This window comes from Sparus aurata, chromosome 11 (genome assembly GCF_900880675.1).
Source record: "Sparus aurata chromosome 11, fSpaAur1.1, whole genome shotgun sequence".
In the NCBI taxonomy this organism is placed as follows: Eukaryota; Metazoa; Chordata; class Actinopteri; order Spariformes; family Sparidae; genus Sparus; species Sparus aurata.
Genome location: NC_044197.1, coordinates 6,827,543 through 6,850,941, shown reverse-complemented (window position 1 = coordinate 6,850,941; position 23,399 = coordinate 6,827,543). Strand labels below are relative to the sequence as shown.

Below are 23,399 nucleotides of genomic sequence, written 5' to 3'. Positions count from 1 at the left end.
CAGCTAGCAATCAGCTAATCAGAGTTTCCAATGGCGTCCAATCCTCAGACCGCCAACACTCTCAGACTTTGCAAGTTGAACCTGACCAGGCACCGTCCGCACTGTTCCAAAAGCTTCCAACACAGCTGAACACACCGAACGGATTTGTTCCCAAACTTGTCCGAGTCTCCCCAAACGTTTCAGATGTCTGACGTTTTATGCTCAGTTCTATTGTCTGTTCAGAATTGATTACATTAGGCTACTTATTTGTGAAGGGCAAACAGGAGGAAACATAAGCTAGCTCCTGCGAGGCTGCAGAGGAATAACATTTGAGAAAAGAGATGCTGAAAACGTAATAAACTATTTTAATGGCTGACAGCTACTCAAATTTAAAGTTACCACGTGGAGTTTTTTGTAGTGGAGTTATGCTTTTTATGAGTGGGACCTGGTTTTGTATGTTGAGTATGCACATCTACACAGTAAACGAGTGTCAATCCCATATAATGTAATCCCATATCATTAATTTACAAACAAAACATTGGAGAAGGTCTGAAGACACGAAGTATTGTTAAAGTTGGAGAGGGGATTAGATGTAGCACCATCTAAGACACTCAGACTGGACATTACAATCGACACTATCGCTACATTTATACTTTTTAAACACAGGTGTATTTGATGACATGATTCCAGTTATGTGTGTCAGTGAAAATGCTTTCACGTTGTGCCTGCTGACTCACTGACACACCCAGGTGGAATCCAGCCATCAGTAATATTATTAAGTCACACCTGTGCTGCAGCTGCTAAATCAAAATGTCTGCCTTGAAAACATTCTGTGTTGCCATTGTGATTATGGGATTCGAACACCTTTGAATGCTTGTTATTACTGGCCTTGTCGCAGGCTGCTGTGTTATAATCGGAACAATGAAAGCGTGATGAAGTAAATACTGTAAATTATACATTAAGACGCGGAAAATTGTGTGCTTGTTGACGGAAAACCACATGAAGCGAGGGAGTGTCAAGTCAGCGTGTTTTTATTTGAGAGCACGAGACCACAACAATGGGAAACGGAGCGGTGTGTCTCCAGAAACAGAGAACGTAGCAGCTGAAGGATTGTTGTGTGTCGATCAAAAGTCGTTTGTTAGGGCACACTTAGCTTCACGCAGCTGTTCTGTATTTTTGGTTCTCAGCAAAAAGCTTTTAAATGAAGGACAGCAACACATTATTTCGTGTCACGTAAGAAAAAAACAATCCGAAAAACTAATGTGTAACTCTCAGGGAGGACAGTAAAGACAGCTTACAATTGGATTCCCCCTTTAAAGAGATCAGGAAATGACTTTATTGTCTTCCAGTTATAATTATACTGATGTGAACAAACATGATCTGTGCTGCAGAAGGCAAAGAGGTTCAGTTTGGTTGGACAGGATCCAAGAAAGCAGCACATTTCCCAGCAGATTACCAGAGTTTACACAGATAAAATAGAAGCAGAAGTAATAAAAATGCTCTACATTAAAGGGGCACAATGTTGTTGTGGAGAAGAAGTTCAAACTCCTCTGAGTACAAGCTGTTCTCAGAGGAAAATAAGGTCCCAGAGCACTGTTTGAAGCCAGAAAAGGTGGCAGGGTCCGCCACATATAAACAAAGTACAACAAGTTGTGATTTCCTTTAAGCTCAGTTTGTTTATTCAGTTTATTTAGTCATGAAAACAAAGATAGTTTGTTCAGGCAAAAAAGAAAATCAGTCAATGAAGATCTTTCTCTTCTGATTAAAATGTCTTCCCCCAAAACTACAGACTGCACCTTTACATCAGAACTATTTGTCAGTAACTAGAAATAAAATCACATTAATATGGATACATGTATGTACAGGCAGTCCAGTTCTTGTCGGACATTAAGCATGCGGTGTAACACAGTGTAGAGATGACAGCAGATTTGACCTCACATGCAAAGTATTTGACGGTATGCAAAGTAAGGCAGGAACTCTGACATGGTGGAAAATGAGGTGCAGTGCAGCAGAGAAGCTCGCTGACTTGGAGGAGGAGTTCACTTTTATATCTTCAGAGTAAATATTAACACTGGTGTGTAACAGCTGGGCGCACTCGCTCACTCTCATAGCAAAGCCAGTCATCAGGAAGCTGTCATGACATCAGGATTATTTCTGTCCGTGCCGTAATCAGATACTTCCTCAGGTCATCAACATTGACTGAGTCAACAATGCATAAAAACAACACTGATCACAACGAGTTTGAATACGCAAAAACTTGTCTGTGTCTGTGTGTGTGTGTGTCTGTATGTGTGTGTGTGTGTGTGTGTGTGTGTGTGACTTTGTCCTTCTCAGACAACAGAGATATTCTATAATATCTTTATATTATTATATAAAAATAATTCATTTTATCAGTTAATAGAATTTGTTTCGAGGTTATTTTTTTTCAAAGTTAAGGGAAACCTCACTAAGGCTACGTTCACACTGCAGTTACAAGTGACCTGAATCCGATTTTTTCGCTCATATGTGACCCATATCTGATTTGCTTTTGACAGTGTGAACAGCACAAGTCGCATTGAATCTGACATTTTCTAATCAGATTCAGGCCACATTTAAATGTGGTACTGAATCGGATACGTATCGGATTTTTTTGAATGCGACCGCAATCTGAACAGCCAGGTCGCATTTAATGCGACTTTGACGTTATTCTGACCTGCGCTGCACTGTTTTGTAAATGAATGACAAATAAAGTTGATTGAAAAAAAAGTGTGCCACAGGCGGGAGCGAGCGGGAGCCACAAACATAATCAAAACAAACATGGAGGACAGCAGTGATCCTGCTCGGTGTAACCAGCCACATCCCGATCCCACCACTCCTGGCTGTGACGCCGCATCCAAATACTCCTCTGTACGAATGTTGCCGCTATTGCTCCGCATAGAGCCATCATTAAAGTATGAATTTTCTTTCTCCTCTTCCTCCTTCGTGATATCACCCGCTCACAAATTTGCCGGCTGCCGCCACACACTGTTTTTAGCATTAAGCCATACAGTCCCATGTTACCGGTTGCCGTTGCCATGTTCGCTTCCGTAAACACCGCTGTGGCGTGATGTCATCAATGATCAACTGCGCATGCGGGTCACTTCAGGAGCGTGAGCTGTTCACACAGCAATCCGTAGACAGGCCGCATTTAAAGAGGTAATGTGAACAGCCAAACAAAAAATCGGATTTGAGCAATAAATCGGAATTGTGCATTAGGACCTGCAGTGTGAACGTAGCCTAACTGAACTAACTGATCAACATCTGATTTAAAGGAATAGCTTTGATATTTTGGGAAACACGTTTATTTGCCTTCTAGCTAAGAATTAGACGAGAAGATGGACGCTGCTCATTAACTGTATATATGAAGGTAAACCCAGAAGATGGTTAGCTCAGCTTAGCATAACGATTGGAAATGCAGGAAAACAACTAGCAGTGCTCCGTCCAAGTAAAATCAAAATCCGCCTCCTGATCATGTTGTCAGCCATGCACGAATAGTGAGACATGAACGATCGAGCTTTGTCCGTGCTGCTGACTCGACTGTGTTTATTAACACTCCTGTGATGTGATGGTTCACCACTCTGTAGAATAAAGATTTTGTGTGCTGGCGTGTGGTGTTCAATTACAAAGTTACAGCGCCACCTACTGGTCCGGCATGCATACTACAGTTTTCACAATCACTTGTACAGATCTGATTTTCACAACGTTGTCAAATGAACGCAGAAATGTAAAAATGCTAAATAAAAACTCAAAACTGTCGTGATGTAAACCTGTCAAGTGTAAAAGATAGCCGATTTGAGGGGCTAGTCGCCAGGCGAACAAACTGAGAAACCTTTTTGCTAAGCTAACCTAACTGACCGCTAGCTTTAGCTTCATATTTGAAGGATTTGCCAGATTTTTGTAAAACACAATGTATAGACTCACAAAAAAAAGCATCTGTGCTGTGATCAGGACTGTTCTGGCCATCAACGATTCTGGAGAATGATGGTCGATTGTTGAGTCTCATTCCCAGTTCATCAGCAGCCCGAAGCATATTTGAATAATGTGTTGACAAACAGTAAATCCTGCGTATTATGGCTTTAACAGACTGGCATGAGAGGAGTATCGACCTCCCTGTCTAACTTTCAGCAAATAAAAAGACAAATCAACATACCTATCAAAATATCAAATCATAGCCGAAGGTAAATGAGACGTGCAAAAATGCAAAAGAAAGAGTAGCAAAAATCATTTAAGGAGAAATCGATAATTAGAAAAATATAATAATAATGATAATAATAATATTATTATTCATTACATTGCAGGTTAAGTAAAGTGTTTTTGAGTGTCTTTTTTTTAACAAAAATGACAAAAAGACTAAATATCTCACATTAGGGAAGTAATTACAGAACATCCTTATCTTATATAAATAAACAGTGTGAGACCTCCACCGTTCTCTGATTGAGGGAGTCTCAAACAGTGTCCATGATTCTCCCACATCTGAAGATGATCTTCTGTTTTTTTAGTAAACCCTCACGTGTTGATCAAGGAACAGCAGGTATTCATGCAGAAGGACTGAGGTGTGGTGGAGGTCTGGGGGGGTCTGTGGGTCATGCAGACATGGCAGGTGCAGGTACAGGAGCATTATGGGACTTTGGTGCGGGATGAAGGACAGTAGAGGGGCTTCAGCATGGACACGTGGTCACGGCACGTGGGACACATCTGTTTACTCCACAGCCACTGCTCCATGCACTGAAACACAGTTTGAAATACATTATTACATCTGTTGTTGTCCGCTAGGCTGGATGTTTATGATCTGTGCAGGTATTGATTTAGCTCATTGATGCCAGGAGGTAATTTCCAACATGCTGACCTACAGTAAACATGCACACGATAGATGTGACCCACAGCTGTGAGGACACATTATCTTCACACTGTTTGCTGCGCTGTACGTTCACTGTGTTGTTAAAGCAGTGCAGTTCTAAAAGAGTTTGAACAGTTTTAAAAAGTTACAAAGCAGGTAGATACTGTAACGTTAGAAGTTATTCCATTGGTTATTTATTGACAGGAAACATAAACACTGAAAAAAACACAACATTTTATAAGAGCAACGTTCATGCAAGTAGTCCTACAAGTCCTCAATCTCTACAGTATATAAGGTAACTAGAAACAGGAAATGGAAAGACGCAGCAAAACCACAGCAGCTGAGACAAATTAATTACATCGGTTGTATGTGCCATATTAAAGGAGACCTATTATGCTTTTTCATTGTTTTTATATACGCATGTTCTTGTGCATGTAAAAGGTCTTGAGAGTTAAAAAGGTCAAAGTCCACACCGCTCTCTCGCACAGAAAACACTGCTCCTTAAACGCCTCGTCAGTAGTCCCGCCTTTAAATCCATAACTTTGTGACTTCACAGATAGATTTATTCCCTAGCGGCTGGTTTGGCACGTGATAATTGATTTAACACAGCTGCTCTGTTGTTGTTAGCAGTGCTGGGTCAGGTGTGTATTTTTGAGGGTGGGACTTAAAGAGACAGGAGCTAAAATAGAGCGTTTCAGACAGACGGTGAAGAAAGAGCTGCAGCACTGGACAGAACAAGAAAACTGATGTGTTTTTGAAGCATTTAAGCATGTAAACCTGTTCTAGTAATGACCCAAAATGAAATTACGAACCTGAAAACGAGCATAATATGTCTCCTTTAAATATTTATGTAGCATTTTTACTTCACCCAGTAACGAGCACTGTGAGGCGTAAAGTAACTTTACTGAACACAAAGTACCGTTACATGACATCTTAACATGTTCACATGCTTTATATACGACTATGAAGACAATATTGTCTACATTTCATTCATAAAAGTAGTATTATATAGAGGCACATTTCTTTTGCCAGTGTTAAAGTAGTATAATATTTCAGTATGGCAGCTGTAATTCAAGTAGGAAACTGCAAATTCCGCTAATTTCTTTAACAAATAGTTATACTCAGGTTTTTCCTAATAAGAATATTCAAAGTTTCAAAATCAAAGATTCCCTTTTGGAAGATTTGGAATTTAGATTTGATTAAATTGGCCTTTAACTCTGAGGAGAAAGTATTGTAAAACCTCCAAATGGGCCCACAGGACAGGTTTTCAGGTACAGTCAAGCTCCTGAGATTTAATCACTTGAACGTCACGCCATGTAGTAATAAAAGTTCAGGACTCCTGATGCCCAGCCCGTGAGTGCATTGTCTTCCGTTTTTTCCACCGCTGAGTCGCCTCCTTTCAAAGAATCTTATCAGCGATGTTTCCGCAGGGAAAGTTTACGGTGGGGTGTGTACTGCTCCTCTCTCTTCTCCATGTAGATGGGCTCGTCTGCAGACCTCCTCCTCTCATCCGAGAGCCTCCTCACCTGACAAGCCAACGCTTCACTGCCGCTGCGGGGCCGACACTGCTCTAACCTCCTGGCCGCCTTCAGCACCCACCAAACGAGAGACATCATGATCAGTAAGCGTCAAGGCCTCAGACCAGGCGGGAAAGCTTTCAGAGGGCTCCATGCTTCCACAGAGATTAGTTTCAGGTGTAGGCAGATTGTTTTTTATCCCAGTGCACATCATGCATACCAAGGAATGAGCTGCTTTCATGCACAGTGTGATGATATCTGGCATGCTGGGATTTGAGTAAACAAGTGGAAACTCCTTTGCAAGAGGAAGGTCAGGGACTTGTTAACACAGAGGAGACATGCAACGCATCTGACATGTAAAATGTGTCTTACCTCTTTATGGAAGCGGTGCGTACAGTGCAGCTCTTGAACGCCCCCTCCGCTCTGCCGCATGTCCTCATGACAGATCAGGCACAACTTGTCGTCTTCATTCTGTGAAACAACAAAGAATCACCAAAATGATTTATGTTGGATTATTCATAGTATTAGTGTTGTCTTGTTGCACCGTGCTCCTACTACTCCAGTGTTCTGTTAAAGGTTCCCTGTGGAGGTTTTAGTCACTAGTAGCGTCATCACAATGTTGTCCTATTTGTATCATGCACGATGCAAACAGTGCAAAACCCTCACCACCAGGTTTTTCTTCTGATCAACAGAAGAAAATCATAGCATTTTGCTTGCAAAGACAAGGAAGAGGACGTCAAGCACTTAAACATGAATGTCAACACAGAACAATTTCAAACATTTAAAAATTGCTAAATGTACACAGAAAATATCGTCAATGTTAGGCCTTAAAGATGAACATAATGCGTTTTTGCCGAGACTCTGATCGTAAACAAACTTTTATTTGTTTACAAGAAAACCTGTTCATGATACCGAATATTTTCAAAAAACAGATTGCTCTGAAGTTTGAAAGCTTTGTTGGACACAATACACATTTAGGCCCCGATGACAGATAAACTGTGTGTTATTAAAAGTAAAAATATACAATATTTATTCTATAAGTGTTACACTTTTATTCAATTAATTGTTCCTGTCATGTTGAATCACAGAAAGCTTTAAAAGCTATAACCAAACATATCTTGTTTATTTATTTCATAATTTCATAAGTTTAGATATCTTAGTAATCTTAGGTAGGTAGCCTCTCATCTGTGAGTGGATGGACGTTTCCCTCTGCACAGTGATAAGGTTAGAAGGTATAGTTCCATAGAACGAAAGAAAGTTCTGTAGTAACTACATGAAACTGCTCACAACAAGGTCTGTGGATTATCTTGTGTAACTGGGTCATGATTTCTGGAAAGATACGTTGCTGTTGAGTTTTTCAGGTTTAAGTTTTGCAGACATCCCTTCCGCCGATGTCTCCAAAGTTCTGTAACTCGTAACCGTCTAGATGAATGATCAGCACTACAGGCAAAAAAATATGTATTTGATTTTGAGGTGAAATGTCGCTTTAATAAAGGTTAAGAAGTTTTTAAAAATGTGACAAATAGAACATATAGAAGTGTTTCAGCCCTTTCCGGCCCATTTTACAAACTCGAGATGCCGTTTATGTCACATGCCGGGCAGTTCGAACCTGTCCGTGATCCTGTCAGCACATTAGATAATTCACCTCTTAACGTTATCTAAGAACTCTTTTATCCTTAAGGATCCTTATGATGAACATAGTGAACAACAGAGTGCACCAACCCTAATTGACCCTGCAGTTAATCTGCTAATCTACAACATGCTGAGCAACTAAAATAAACTGTAAGAACTGCTTAAATATTCATAAACTTTACAACGCTTCTGCTCACCAGAGACATGATCCTCTTATCGCTGAAACAAAGTCTCCTCTCGAACGACTCGGTGAGCTCTGGGATGGGGGTGATGCGGTTCTCCATGGCTGACTTGGGGCGGCTGTTGTCATCTGAGGAGGAGCGACGAGCTCTCTGGTGGGGCCTGACCTCCCCCTTCTCCTCTCGGGTTTTGATGTGGCTCGGGGTCGGTGCCATTGTCGCCACATGGAGCTTGTTTAACTTCATGGCGTCTAATTGTGACTGTGGACCACAGAGAGGTAAAGGATGTAAAAACAGATATGCCCACCAGTCAGTTTCAGCTTGCAGGAAAACAATAGTGTGATTTTTACGTGTTTTCCATAAAAGCTGTAATGAATTAAAGGAACGTTAAACCAGACAGACGATCGTGCAGTTTATCACTTCTAATATTCTTAAGTAACATGTCCAAGCATCTGATTATAGTTTGTCAGGGCACCAAGTCCATGGATTATTTACATAATGCCAATAATAAGATTATTGCACTGATGTGTTATGCAACAGGTCTGTTGAGGACACAGATAAGACAAAGTGAATTTAAGGTTTTTGCTGGTTTGAGGTGAGTATTCAAATTTTGATGATGTCCACTACCTCAAAAATAAAACAAATTCTTATGATAGAATGCAGAGATTGATTTCAGGAGTCTCACAGCCTGAGGAAAGAAACCGCTCTGTAGTGTGGAGGTATGGCAGTTGATACTTCTGTATCTTTTGCCAGACGGCAGCAGAGTACCCAGACATATGTTGGGTAGATGGCAATGATGTTCTGGGGGGGTTTTAATCTCTCCTAAACTTCAGTGCTACTGAAGACAAAATCAACAATTCAGAGTAGTCACCCTTTGCGCCAAGAGGCCAGTGTGGACTGTGTCGAACACTGAAGTTTTGGCTCACAACAGACAGACGGAAGCAGAGCCATAAATATCCCGACTTTAAGTACTGAATTTCGCCCACGCTCCAAAACACTGGATCCTGCACGCAACTCAATAATGTCTTTTACTTGGAACCACCCTTCCTAGTATGGTCACCTCTTTACCTTATTTGTAACAAAGGTTTTATCCTATAAAGTAAGTTTCCAAACTAAAGCTGAGATGTGTAAAATCAGTGAAGTGACCAAGAACAAGACAAAGTTTAGTGGTTTGAAGCATATTGTGTAATGTCTAAAAAGGCCACATTACAACATATATATATATATATATATATATATACATACATATATATATATATATATATATATATATATATATATATATATATATATATATATATATATATATATATATATATACATATATATATATATATATATATATATATATATATATATATATATATATATATATACTAATGGATTATTGATAAGTGAGTTATTTGGGTCATTCCTCGTCTGGTTCTAATGCTCAACTCAATCTTTGTTGGCGGGCGATGACAGGCTTTCACACTTTAAAAAAAAATCTATTTTTCAGCTGAGCTGCAGCCGTCAGTGCTTCGTTTGATCTTTATGAGTGTGTGTGTCGCCATGTCTCTCATCAGATTTGTTTCACCTGCGAACCAACTCAGAGGATTTTTCTTTGGTAAAAAAAAAAAAAAAAAAAAACTAAAGAAATAAAAGTTTGAACACAATTGAAACACAATATCAGTGGAAATCAAATCAGATGATGACGCACCACTTCAGTGATTAATGTTAAAATTTAAAGTTAAAGTTACGCACTTACTATGTTGCCCTCTTGTGCATACAAAGTGTATGTCTACAGTTTGATAAAACATAAACATCCATCATTAAACTGAGTATCTACTGTATGAGCCACACCTGAGCTGCTGTGTTGCTGCCATTGACCTCTGACCTCTCTGTGACAGGAGGCAAGCGAAAGGTCGGCTTCTAACGGCAATGAATCGAGCACAACACTCTTCTATAGATCGTGTGTTCTCTGTTTGTGTAAGAGCTCTCACATGACTTAAAAACGTAAGATATTTTTCATAAAATTCCCTTCAAGATGATTTGTAATGGGGGTGCGTCACATACTTTCGATGTGAGACCGGTTGAGGTAAATTAAAGGTCCCAACCAGGATCACTTCTGCAGCTGGCGAAGGATAACTGGAAAGATTTTAATGAAGCTCAACTAATTTGGATGAATATATTCACTTACGGTGACACCATAACATTATACAGCTAGAACGTAAGCAGAGAAGTCTTTAGATCAGACAAATTTTTCGAAATGGGTGAATAAATTAGCTTGAAGTAATAAGGAAATGTTAGCTGATTATCTACACACTGTATTTATTCATCCTGAACGAGATTGATTAAACTAATAACTAAATGATTAAATTGTTATCTCGAAGTAACGGATTAATTCGTCGAAAATAGACATTTAAAAGGAGCTACAGAAATAGATAAAGTATTATGAAAAAAAAAATTGTGAAAGAGCTTATGTTGTTGATAACGATTGAAATAGCTGAAACAAACGGATCAATGCTTGAAAAATAAAGCTCAAATCTACTGATAAATGGGTAAAACAGATGGCGTTAAGTGGTACATAGACAGCTCAAATAATCAGCTGAAGTTAAAGGATAAAAGGGATGAAATGTAATAAATATTAATAAGATCGTACTTCAGTTTTCAAACCTGTCACTGGAATGTACTCTACAAGTTTCTACACTGACATATCAGATTTTGATACAGTAACTTATTTCTGCATCAGTTTAAAAACATTTCTTCATGCTGTGGTCAGTCAGATGTTTCTAATTGTGTGATGCAGCTATCTACATGTCAGTGCAAGTACATACACTGAACACAGTCACATGCATGCAGCCGTCAATGCTGGCGGTCCTCACCACAGTCGGGAGGGATGCTCTACGGTCAGCTAGGGTTCTCGCAGGTCTTCTGAAACTGCGTTTTCTTTCTCTGGAGTGTCCGGATTCGGATCCGTGACCCCAGTAACTGCTCATCCATTTTGTAAAGTTACCATCATCATCATCATCATTGTCCACAGCGAAAGCAGGCAGGAGCCTCAGAGCCATGATGGAGCTGTGCAGAGAGCCTCTTGACGCGAGCAAGTCCCGGTGCAACAGATGAAAGTGAGATCACGGCCGAGTGGCACAGAAGGGAAGGCTGACCTACTGAGCCTCTGACTGACTGGCTGCTCTACTACACAGCTCTGTCCCACAAGGCTAAGGTAGCTTACTTCACTCAGATCCCTGTGGAGCCTGTGGCCCTGCTGCTGTAGTGGTATTCTTGAACAATCCAAAAATAAACCGCAGAGCTTTTACTCAAGTCTTTAAATAAGTGAATCTTCTTTAATCTAGTTATCCCTGCTGGGAGAAAGTAAAAATGGAGGTGATGGGGATAAACAGGGAGGTGGGAGGCAGAGAGGAGCTGTTTCCATTACAGTCCGGGGCCTGGGGGTAGACAAGTGAAACTCCAATTTGCCCATACTTTCCACTCGCTGAGTACATCAAACCTGTCAATAATTATGGAGTGCAGGCTACCCTGTCTGCTGTTGTGTGTGCTGAGAGCCTGCGGCTTATTTAATACAGGACAGAGGGACCATTTGTTTTCATAGAAGTACTGAATCATATTTCTTGTGTTGTCGCTTTTATTTTTTTGTAAAATACAATTCTGATATGCAGGAAAACTGGAAAAGCAACATTTTCACAGGCTGGAACCAAAATAATAATAATAATTTTAAAAAAGTATTCCACGTCACCAAAGCACATATGTTGAGTCCACTCTTGATTCAATATCATCACCTGGATCATATGGGCTACTGTTTATAACCTGAATTTGACTTGTGCAGAAAAAAAAACATATATTATAAAACATCACGTACTGAATCAAGAGAGACAGTTTTGTGACCGACATTAAACATGCAGGATGTTATACGGTCTAGTCCTGGTGGACTCTTATGATGACTGTTGCAGGCTGTATTATATATGCTGTTTAAAGGGGCTCTCTGTAGTTTTTGTTTTTAATATTTACAAATTTAATGAAGTAATAATACAAACTCGGAAATGTTTATTTTTCCCCATAACTGAATAAACAAGCTGTTCTCAGAGGAAAATAAGGTCCCAGAACACTGTTTGAAGCTAGAAAGGTGGCAGGGTCCGCCACATATAAACAAAGTTACACAGTTTGAAGTTGTGTTGTCCTTAAAGTCAGTTTGTTTATTTAGTTCGTTTAGGCAAAAAAAAAATAAAGTCGATGAAGATCTTTTTCTTCTGATTAAAATGTCTTTCCCAAAATGACACAGCACACCTCTTACGTTAAGGCAAGTTTTAAAACACTTTGTTTCATTTAAACATTTAAACTTGAACATGAACAAGATCCTCCTTCCCAAACTGACAGGATCAAAAAGGCGGCTAATCACCTCTGAGACATGACTCCCAAAGAGGAGGACTAATCTGAGGAGAGCGCTGTTATGAGACATTCATGCTGCTTTGTCATGTAACTGCAGAGCGCGACTGAGGACAAGATTACAGTAATCTGTTGTTTTTCCAACGATGGGAGCCAATAAAGGTTGCACCTGAGAACAAATGACCTAAAAACAAGTACTCTCTATATGCCAACATGATCTTCCATGCAACCCAAATATTTTTCAATTAATGTAATAATAATGTTGTAATCGGATTACACGTGCAGAGAAAAAAGCCAAACTAACTGTTGGGATATTTTTTAAAGCTGTCGTAGTGGTTTTTAACAGATACAAATTGCAGCCTGAAATGTAATAAATTGCAATAAATAAATAAATATACGAAAGGGAGGAAAACAGTACCTATAATATGTTGAAATTCTGGTTGAAGGACGGGGTATCAGACTTGTGAATACACCCAGTTTAACCTGCTTTTTCTTATTGTTTGTGTGTCAAAAATCTGCAGAACAACGTTGCAAAATACTTCTTGGAACGCAGCATAGTTCAACAACAACAAGAGATCAACAACAACCTGTAAATAAAAAAGTACCTAAATGAGCTCCTGCAGCTAATCTGATCAAATGATCTAACTGGAAAATGTTGGTGTGTTTGCATGTTGGCATTTGTAAAGATTTAGATTTTTCACAGTAGCTTCATCCCAACACTTCCCGGCGTTATAAGTGTGTTGGCAGCGACTAAAACTAAGCCAGGCTGCGCTAACTATAGCAGGCACATTTAACAAGAATAACAAACAAGAGTCAGAAATAACCAGAAGACCAGTTATCCTTATTGTAACCTCAGTCTGTGGCCCTTTTATCTTTCTACAGCAGCAAAATATGCAGGGTCACTGGAGAGAGTCTCATCACGTGTTTGATTTGATTTTAGCAGCAAAACTGATAGTCATCTTATGAAAGTCTACGCTGCTATAAGGACAGAGCTCTAAATCATAAAGGCTTGTAAATACAGTTGACTTTGAAAAGTGTTCAGCGCTGGTTGCTGTTGAGGACAGATGGCCGTGGGCACAACATTGACCAGTCAGGCTCCAGCAGTGTCCAGACAGAGCAGCACAAAGCTCTGAAGTGGGACAGAGGGGAGAATGAACTTGGCAAAGACACAAAAACAAACACATGTGAACCATTATTAAATCCACATTGATCTGAATTTTTGAAAATGTAGCAAACTGGTGCTAAAGATCGATGAGAATAGTGCCTTAACCATGAGGGAAAAGTTGACTGCATGGCGGTACGGTCTTTTGATGACAGCGATAAGCATCCACCACAATGTCTTCCTAGAGAAATAATGTATACATGCAGAGGTACACATATGGCACTCAAGTGGTTATTCCTGCACAGTACAAGTGTAGGCAATAGCAAGGTTTTATATATAACGTCAGCAGCACTGCCACCTGGTGGCTGCAGCCAACCTGCATACAGAGATAGTTTTTATACATTCAAAATAAGTCAAAAGCTAAAATAAAATAGAATGCAATCAGCTTACTGCAAACTAAATAGTAATATCGGTTGGTGAAAGGCCTGCTAGTTTCTTTATAACTTCAGATACTGTGCGAACACTTCGTTCCAGTAAATACACGATTGCATATGTTGTTGCTGTGACAGTGAGGGCCGGAGATCTGTAGGGGTCCATGGTCGATTTTACCCTGCAGCTCTCTGATGTAATAATTACATCTGTTAAACATGTTTTTTTCTGTGCTATAGTGATCGATTACATAATGCACACTTCAAACTAATTTTACACAGCAGTTCACTGCATAGCCCTACCATCACCCAGGCTCAGCTGCATCACTCACACAGTCCGAGAGAACCTACTGCTCTGAGGTTGCTTAATAAATGCATTTGAATGATTTCTATTTACTCTGGAATATACTCCTAAGTAAAGACTTTCACCCATTTATTTATTAAGTTTTTTTTACTTTTGTTCCCTTATTCTGCCATTGCCTGTTGATACTTTGTCTTTTTTTTCTCTGTTCCTTATACATTGAACTGGTATGACTTATTATACTGAATAATAATAATAATAATAATAATAATAATAATAATAATAATGATAAGAAGAAGAAGAAGAATGTGCTAATAATAATAATAATAATAACAATATTAATATTATAATATTGATTATAACAACCAACAACCATAATAATAATAATGATGATGATGATGATGATGATGATGATGATAACATAACTAGAAACAAAATGCAAAAATACAGTGTGAATGCTGACAGCTGAATTGATTTGGGAGAAACTGCTGAATATATGTATATACATGCATTAAACTATAAGAATGATCAGTTAATATGTTGCAGAAAAAGCTGTTTTTTTTACAGAATGATAATAATGATAATAATAATGATAATAATAATAATAATAATAATAATAATAATAATAATAATAAAATCCAGAAGAACAATAGTGCTTGCCGCATTCACACTTATAATAATATTAAATTATAGAAATAATAAAAAAAAAAAAGCTCTATGTTGTTTGGACTACAAAATGGCTCTTACGAACTACAAGTACACACAGCCCCCGCCACTTGTCCGCCGGTATCCCATGATTCCTCGGTGTGTCAGTGACCTCAGAACACGGGAAGAAGAAGAAGCGGCCGTTGCTCACGCTGTTTGCTGCTGCTGGCTGGCTAACTATCGCTCGGTTGTAGATCATGGCTGCTTCAAAGCCAGTCGAGCCGCAGTCCGGGACTGGACTACCCCGCTGGCAGCTGGCCCTGTTGGTCGGGACTCCCATAGTGCTGGGAGTGGGTGCGGTGTACCTGTGGAACCGGAGCAGGACGAAGGAGAGGAAAGATACCGGGGAGCGGAAAACACCAGAAGGCAGCGCCAGTCCCGTGCAGGGCCAAGACGGCGCAGCACGAGCCAGCCGGGAGCAGGAGAACATGGTAACGTTACACCGCTGCCTCGAGACTCCTCTCTGCTCTGCTGCTAGGGTGTTGCAACATCACCTACGTTAGCACGAGTTGCCATGATATAGCGCGCACGCCTCCCTGGGTACGCATGTCATTGCCGATACAGCTCAGTCAAGGACACCTAACATTCCTGCCGCTGTCACTGACAGCTACCTTCACCAGAGCGAGGCCGTTAGCAACCGGTTCACCGCTGCTGGATTAGCCGTTGGTAACTGCTAGCTAGCTGTCGCGTAAGCTAACGTTATCAGGGTAGCTAGCGTTAGCTAGGTTAATTAGCCAGGTTGTAAATGTGTTAACATGACAGGCCAGCAAAGAAAGTATGGTCGACATGAATATATAAGTACTGCTGGTAAATTACACGCTAAAACGCGTATGAGAACAATATAAGAATATGTCGTTGTAATAGTTGGTAAAGAAGCTATTCGTTTCGCTTTTGGTCTTGCAAGCTAACACGATATTCTCGAAAGACGAGTGGGGCGGGGAAGGCTGTCATTTGAATCGGTCTGATTAGGCGGAGGCAGTTCAGATAGACTATCACTTCATTCACTTTGTTGTACCACGCAGGGTAATTTGCAGCAACGCAGTCTGACTTGTGCAACCAGTGTGACTCGTTAATAGTCCCCTCACGATGTAGAGATCAATAATGTGTCTGCTTTAGCTGCAGGATTTTGTGAGTATGAGGTCATTAGATCATTTTTGTGAGGATATCGAAATGTTACTCAACAGCCATTACCATGTGATAAACCAGACAGGATTCATATGAGGTCTTAGGTTATATTAATGTGTAGTCATGCAAAAGGAGTCAACAATAGTAGGCAAGCATCTTTCTCCTGGTGCCAGCAAAACTAGTGGCCGTTTAGTATTACAGTTGTTTTCCTTAAATCAGTCTGACTGTAGACATGGTTGTTGAAAATGGTTCTTAGCGATTGTTGCCTGTCAGTTTGATGGCATTAGATCCCAGCAGCAGCAGTTCACTTGCACAGCAAGTCTGAAGATACTGTGGGATTCTTAATTATGTAGAAAAAAAATCGTCTTTAGGGTCTTCAATCCTTGAAGAAGTCCACCAAGTCGCAGGGGAGACCATTCAATCAATATTTATTTCCTTTTATCTCTCTTTCATTTAGAGTCCTTTGGATCGGGCCCAAGCAGCAAAGAACAAGGGCAACAAGTACTTCAAGGCTGGGAAGTATGAGAACGCCATCCAGTGCTACACAGAGGCCATTGGACTGTGCCCCACAGAGCAGAAGACTGATTTATCAACGTTTTACCAGAACAGAGCAGCAGCATACGAGCAGCTGGTTAGTAACACCTTCTTTCATTCTGTGCACAGATTGTTGTTAATATGAGTGAACCACCTGTTGTGTAATGTGTTACATTTTAATACATCTTCTTTATTGATTGATTTGCAGGAGTGAACAGTGTTTTAAGCATTTCGACCAAAAGTAGTATCTTTTGACATATGGCACATTTATATGCCTGTAATGGCTTTAGTTCATGTTAAATGCCAGCCAGAAGATATGGCATGCCTATGAAGAAAAGTTGTTGCTCCTGTTTGGTCAATGTGTTGCAGATTCTGTGCAAATCATTACAATCAAATAGTCAAGATTCCATCAGCGTGTGTGACCAAAGGTTTACCCGCCTACCTTCTGCTCACAAAAGCTCTACAACTTGCTGTAATGTTGAAACTTTGATTAATCAGTAAAGAAAATGTCATTCCATTCTTCAGCAGTGAAATGTTGGTGGCTTATTCAGACTTATTTTATCATTGAAAAAAAAGAGTTTAAACAAGTTTCTCTTTCTTTTAGGCTGAAATTTGCTAGGTTCTGACTGTGTTATTGTGTTTTATTTCTTGGTTACAGATGTTTTTAAAGGTCCAGTTTGTAGGATGTAGGAGGATCTATTGGTAGAAATGGGATATAATATTCAGACCTGGGTTTTTTTTTGTTTTTTTTTTCAGCATAATCACCTGAAACTGAGAAACTGTCATTTTTACTTGACCTTAGAATGATTTCATATGTAGAGAGGGAGCAGGTCCTCTTCCACTGTGTCTGCCATGTTGGACGCAATGTTGAATGGACAAACTGAACACCGGCTCAAGAGAGGACCTTTGTGTGTTTATAGTGGCCACTGTGTTTACTGTGAGGCGAGGGGTGTTTAGTTGGTGGCATTCTACAACCTCACTACTTGATGCCACTAAATCCTACGCACCAGACCTTTAAGATTAGTTTCACTATTGGTTTTCAGACAACATATATGCTGTAGGTCTCTCCATTCACTTTGTATCTTCAGATAGAGATGTTGTTTTAGAAGATTAACATCTTATAACTCATATTTCAGATGAAATGGACAGAAGTGGTACAGGACTGCTCTCAGGCCGTGGAACTGAATCCACGCTATATTAAGGCTCTGTTCAGAAGGGCCAAAGCTCTGGAAAAACTAGACAACAAGAAGGAGTGTCTAGAGGGTGAGACTCTCTCCTTTCCCCTTAAATAATATTTTCAAATGGAACTTGAATTATGCAACTTATATACTGTTGGTTTTGTTCCCTGTGTTCCTTCAGACGTCACAGCCGTGTGTATTCTTGAGGCCTTCCAGAACCAACAGAGCATGCTGCTAGCAGACAAGGTTCTGAAACAACTGGGAAAAGAGAAGGCCAAAGACAAGTACAAGGTATTTGCCCAATTTCGAGACCTATGTTTTAATTTAATTTGTCTCAATTGTCACAGTAATCTTATTTTATTTTTTTAACCCCTCTTGTAGAACCGTGAACCGATGATGCCCTCTCCTCAGTTCATCAAATCCTACTTTAGCTCGTTCACCGATGACATCATCTCACAGCCCCTGCAGAAGGGGGAGAAGAAAGATGAAGACAAGGACAAGGAGGGCGAGGCAGCTGAGGTCACTGGAAGGTTAGACGATGTTTACTAAGTTACACTTTAGCTGGTAGCACTCAGTTTGTCGCTGGTGGCAGGTGGGGAAGTGTAAGATTGCTGGGAATTTTTTCACAGGGATCTTTGTGACAGAATGGAAAAAAGCCCTCTGACTCTAAGCATAGGGAGATGTATGACAAGCAAGATAATGGGTGTGAAACTGCTGAACTGAAACTTAGAGTTTAAGAATTAGAGATGTGGTGCAGAGAATGTTTGACCTGAAGTTGTTGCTAGAGAACAGGGCACTGATTAATCAAATCCTAAACATTGCATCGTCTAGAAATCATGAATTGCTCACTGAATGTCAGGTTTTTGGTGTATCTGGAAATTTGATCTGGTTTTTGTCAAGAATTTCTACAGAACAGCTTATTGGACAAATAGAAATATTGACCAACTGTTGATGCACGTCATTCAGATACCTCCATCAAATTCAGTGTTTTACCAATAGACAGACGAAAGACCAGAATCAGAAACCGCTTTATTTGCCAAGTGTGGGTACGCATACAAGGGCATTTTCTTCCTCTATGACTTCTCAACTCTGTTTTTTTACAAACTGCGAGTGGTTGAAAAAAAAGGAAAACCCCTGCGATCCATTCCAGAAACAGAGGTTCCTTAAAATCTGGGTCAGTTGCTGTGGTAACGTACCCTGTGAACCCAACCTGAATGCTGGCAGGTTTTATTTTCTGTTTTATCATAGTGGCAACATGAAGGCAGCTGTCAGGTTATCACTGTTTAGATAAGAGAAATCCGTATGAAGCTTTAAAAACAGAATTCACTGATCAATGAACGATCATTTGTCATGTTGGGACATTGTTACCATGGTGAGCGTGTCATGTTGGAGATAATGTGAATATTTCAGGTGACGACGATGGTTATGCCAACCAAAGTCAAGATTCTAAAACATGAGTAAATGTAGTTTAAGAGTGAGTTTTTAATATAGGTTGGGTCTGTGTAGTCATAATGTGGTTTATTTACAACACGTATACATGCAATAAATGCTGTTTAGCAAGATTTTTAAATGTGAAATAGACATCTCAAAACATGCAGTCAGTTTGAACCTGAATCATTTATTACTGGGTCGAACTCAGACTTTACATATCTTATCTATTTGATCCATATTTACATCTTCAGTTGCTGCCACCTGCATTTTGTCGCTGTCAGGTTTTACAGCTAAATCTAAAGAAGGCTAACATACAGTAGCATTCCAATACTTAAATCCATTAAGGAAATTGAAGTCTGCTAAATTATGAATATGGTTTATGCTGAATAACATGAGGGTCTATTAGAGGTAGCTAATATTTGACTTTGGCTTATTGACTCATTTCTCTATTCCAGTTTTTAAGTGATATACTGAAAACTGTTGCCACTGTTGATTTTGAGTGAGTGTGTACGTGACATAACTTGATTGAAATAATTCTAATCAGCAGCTCTGGAGCCAAAAAGTCTTGCGTTTTCCCTCTCAGGCCCCAGGTAGATTAAAAACTTTATCTCATTTCTTATTCACCGCCTCAGCTCTGGCTACCTGAAGGCAAAGCAGTACATGGAGGAGGAGAACTACGACAAAATCATCAGTGAATGCACCAAGGAGATCGAGTCAGGCGGTCGATACACTGCCGAGGCCCTCCTGCTGCGCGCCACATTCTACCTGCTCATTGGTAACGCGACAGCTGCTCAGCCTGATCTGGACCGGGTTATCAACATGCACGACGCTAATGTGAAGGTATGGACTGATTTATTTGACAGCTTGATCTCAATTCAACTACTAGGATAGTGCATTAGCTGGCCTATAAGCGATTACAACTCACACTCTGTATTGTCATTTTAAATGTTGACAGCTACGAGCCAACGCTTTGATCAAGCGTGGCAGCATGTACATGCAGCAGCAGCAGCCTATGCTGTCTACACAAGATTTCAACATGGCAGCCGAGATCGACACACGCAACCCTGATGTCTACCACCACAGGGGACAGGTAGGAGTGTGGCTCAACTGGTTTCTTCAAGTTTGTTGATTTACTGGCTGTCTATGCAATAGCACTCACTAATGTCTCTATTTCGCGCAGCTGAAAATCCTACTGGACCAGGTGGACGAGGCAGTGGGAGACTTTGATGAGTGCATCCTGCTCAGGCCTGACTCTGCTCTCGCACAGGCACAGAAGTGCTTTGCTCTTGTAAGTACCCAATTTAAGATTTAAAAAGCAATCTAGCTTCCAGCAAATGGATAATCTGAATTGTCTGTACCAGTGATGAGTGCTACAACTCATTAGCTGCTGATTTCTTGTGGTTTTTTTTTCTTGTGTTCTTCAGTATAGACAAGCATATACTGGAAACAATCCGTCACAAGTACAGACAGCCATGGACGGCTTTGAGGACGTTATCAGACGGTTCCCCAAGTGTGCTGAGGGCTACGCTCTATATGCTCAGGTACAGAATCAAAAACACGATTTTTCTTTTTACACGTCACTTGATGCTTTAGCGATCATTTGTTCTGCTCATTTACAATATGTTAAAAAAATAAGTTATAGGCCTTGTTGATGTGCTCGATGTGTTCAACATGCACAACACATCTGTGTATTTTTTCAGGCTCTGACTGATCAGCAGCAGTTTGGAAAAGCAGACGAAATGTATGACAAGTGTATTGAACTGGAACCAGACAACGCTACCACATATGTCCACAAGGGGTAGGCATTTTCCCTTTTTATTGAAATAACATGCGTAAACTAGTCATCTCTTGTTAAATGTTCAATCTTTGTCCAGTTTGTTACAGCTCCAGTGGAAACAAGACCTTGACTTGGGTCTAGAGCTCATCAGCAAGGCCATCGAAATTGACAACAAATGTGACTTCGCCTATGAAACTATGGGAACCATCGAAGTTCAAAGGTGAGATTAACAACTTGTCTCAAGCCACACATGAGAAGACTTATTGAAGTGCTTGAAAATAACCGGAGAACTTTCCTTTCAGGGGCAATCTGGATAAGGCAATAGAAATGTTCAACAAGGCAATTAACCTAGCCAAGTCAGAGATGGAGATGGCCCATTTGTACTCGTTATGTGACGCAGCGTACGCCCAGACTGAGGTGGCGAGGAAGTACGGGCTGAAACCTCCGACACTGTAACTCCTCCGCCAACCGATCGCCAATCTGTTCATCGCTCAACATAACTGTGTTTAAAAGTGCAACTGTCTGATTTAACTTTGATTTGTAAAAAGTGAGTACTGGATTATGTGAGAAATAATTAAGAGCCCTGGAAATATAGATACACCGTGTTTACATCACATTCAAGGGGTTTGCTACCACAGAGAGAGGGATTTCTATTCACTATCAAAGCAGAGGCTGTAATCTGGGTCTGACTTGGTGGGATGTTGGGTGTGGGAGGGTGGGGCCTTGATCAACGCTGACACTTTCAGTCGTCAAACCCTTTCATTGCTCAGTAAAGAGAAGGAATGTGTTCAGAAAACATACATGAAACGGCCATGTATACCTGTCTTATTAACAGTCGCCATGTAAAAGAAAGCGGGAGTTGAAGTGTGCGCAGTCTGTTGAACCGATAACTGACTTCAAGGCTTTTGTGACGATTTCAAATCTACAGAAAATACTGTGAGAGCTTTATTTAGTTCTAATGGACTGTTCACTTGTTAATTTATGCTGATCTAAAGTGGTTTTGTCCAGCTCCTTTCCTATTGTAACATACATTATCAGTTCTGAATGCAAGATTAAGATTATAGTCAAATGTGTAATGTCTGTGTTTGTAATGCTGGAGTTGATCCCATGGACACGGAGCAGCAGAGAAGATAGTTTAGCAGCCTGAAGCGGTTTTTTTTTTGTTTTGTTTTGTTTTTTAACTATGGGATTGCCTGTTTTTTTTTATATACTTTGTGCAGCATGTCCACTTTATAAATAAATGTAAATGCAATGCTCGTGCTGTCTTGAACACTAGGAAAACTCTAACTATAAGAGACTTTGGGCAAAACACTTTTGATTAGATAAACTTAAACAGCTTTGTGTCTTTAGTTTTTTGAAAGATATTATTTTTTTTGAATTGCCTCGAGTGTCAGAAGATGTCACAAGGGATTGGATATTCAGTGTTTTTTCCTAGCTCACCTCGATTGATAAACATGATTTATTTTCTATTTTCTTGTAAAATGTTTATTTTTCTTGCGATATTTGGTTTCAACTGAAGACAGTCGTAATTTTTTCTCTCACATTTTCAAATTATATTGTCACAAACCCGAGCCTTATTGATTCCGACCCACAAGCAGCCCCGAGAATCTCTTGGCACTTTGTATGATCTGGTTCAGTAGCATCTGAACTTTGTAAAAAAAAATATATATAAAAATTAGCCATTGCTGCTGAATGTTCGTATGTTTGGAACATTTTAAATTTTTAGAAAACTGAATTGAAGTACGTCTTGTTCTGTGACATTCATTCACGTAGCAGCAGTGATGGCTAAATTTTATTAAATGTTGTAATGCAAAGGAACCAGATCACGCATTCTGAGCTGCAGCTGGTGACGACTACTTCTCAACAAAAAACATCTTTCTTAAACTTACAGAATCAAACAAGAACTAAACCTTTTGGAGAAATTGATATACATCCCTCAGCGGATAATTTGTGGGTATCCACATAACTTTGGCCGTTTGGTAGTTGTTACGCAGACATTCTTCATCAGCGACATGTATGGTGACCAAAGTAAAAGAGAATATGAATCCTAATAAAGTTATAATTCCTGGAATGAATTTCGCAGTTTTACGTTGCTTTATTGTGTAATTGTTTTTCTTGTCTGGGTTTCATCCTGGTTGTGTTCAACATTTATGCTCGTGCTGCCCAAAACAGACTTTTGCCGATAATTATACACTGGTTGTGTGAAATAGCCAGTGAAACTATGTTATTAAAATCTCATTTTAAGGAAACGTTCACCCAAAAATGAAAATGCA

General features: G+C 39.9%; 2 protein-coding genes across 4 annotated transcripts; one reads left to right on the top strand and one right to left on the bottom strand.

Moving 5' to 3' along the window:
• Nucleotides 1-3,391: 3,391 nt before the first annotated feature.
• On the bottom strand, nucleotides 3,392-12,239 carry lnp1 (leukemia NUP98 fusion partner 1). Of its 3 annotated transcripts, none has more exons than XM_030432442.1 (4): nucleotides 10,979-12,239; nucleotides 8,181-8,423; nucleotides 6,724-6,822; nucleotides 3,392-4,722 (listed from the first exon to the last, which is right to left on the bottom strand). In XM_030432442.1, the coding sequence occupies exons 1-4, from the start codon at nucleotides 11,210-11,212 to the stop codon at nucleotides 4,615-4,617; spliced, it is 684 nt and encodes a 227-aa protein (XP_030288302.1). In that variant the 5' UTR covers nucleotides 11,213-12,239; the 3' UTR covers nucleotides 3,392-4,614. The 3 variants fall into 3 exon arrangements, with proteins under 3 accessions (XP_030288302.1, XP_030288300.1, XP_030288301.1); XM_030432440.1 differs by lacking the exon at nucleotides 3,392-4,722 and adding an exon at nucleotides 5,013-6,420; XM_030432441.1 differs by lacking the exon at nucleotides 3,392-4,722 and adding an exon at nucleotides 5,013-6,420 and having other exon boundaries at nucleotides 11,027-12,239.
• Nucleotides 12,240-15,174: 2,935 nt separating this feature from the next.
• On the top strand, nucleotides 15,175-23,201 carry tomm70a (translocase of outer mitochondrial membrane 70 homolog A (S. cerevisiae)). The gene is made up of 12 exons (XM_030433837.1): nucleotides 15,175-15,512; nucleotides 16,664-16,837; nucleotides 17,877-18,003; nucleotides 18,100-18,209; nucleotides 18,300-18,448; nucleotides 19,982-20,189; nucleotides 20,305-20,439; nucleotides 20,530-20,637; nucleotides 20,774-20,890; nucleotides 21,050-21,147; nucleotides 21,224-21,346; nucleotides 21,429-23,201. The coding sequence occupies exons 1-12, from the start codon at nucleotides 15,279-15,281 to the stop codon at nucleotides 21,580-21,582; spliced, it is 1,737 nt and encodes a 578-aa protein (XP_030289697.1). The 5' UTR covers nucleotides 15,175-15,278; the 3' UTR covers nucleotides 21,583-23,201.
• The last annotated feature ends 198 nt before the right edge of the window (nucleotides 23,202-23,399 follow it).

Excerpts from the sequence above, each read along its gene's own strand:
- lnp1 (XM_030432440.1), bottom strand. The coding sequence starts at position 11,212 with ATGGCTCTGAGGCTCCTGCCTGCTTTCGCTGTGGACAATGATGATGAT. Across the intron at positions 8,424-10,978 it reads TGCATGTGACTGTGTTCAGT|TCACAATTAGACGCCATGAA; the intron begins GTATGTACTTGC and ends TGTGGTCCACAG. Across the intron at positions 6,421-6,723 it reads CGCACCGCTTCCATAAAGAG|GCGGCCAGGAGGTTAGAGCA; the intron begins GTAAGACACATT and ends TGGGTGCTGAAG.
- tomm70a (XM_030433837.1), top strand. The coding sequence starts at position 15,279 with ATGGCTGCTTCAAAGCCAGTCGAGCCGCAGTCCGGGACTGGACTACCC. Across the intron at positions 18,004-18,099 it reads CAAGAAGGAGTGTCTAGAGG|ACGTCACAGCCGTGTGTATT; the intron begins GTGAGACTCTCT and ends GTGTTCCTTCAG. Across the intron at positions 21,148-21,223 it reads ACCACATATGTCCACAAGGG|TTTGTTACAGCTCCAGTGGA; the intron begins GTAGGCATTTTC and ends ATCTTTGTCCAG.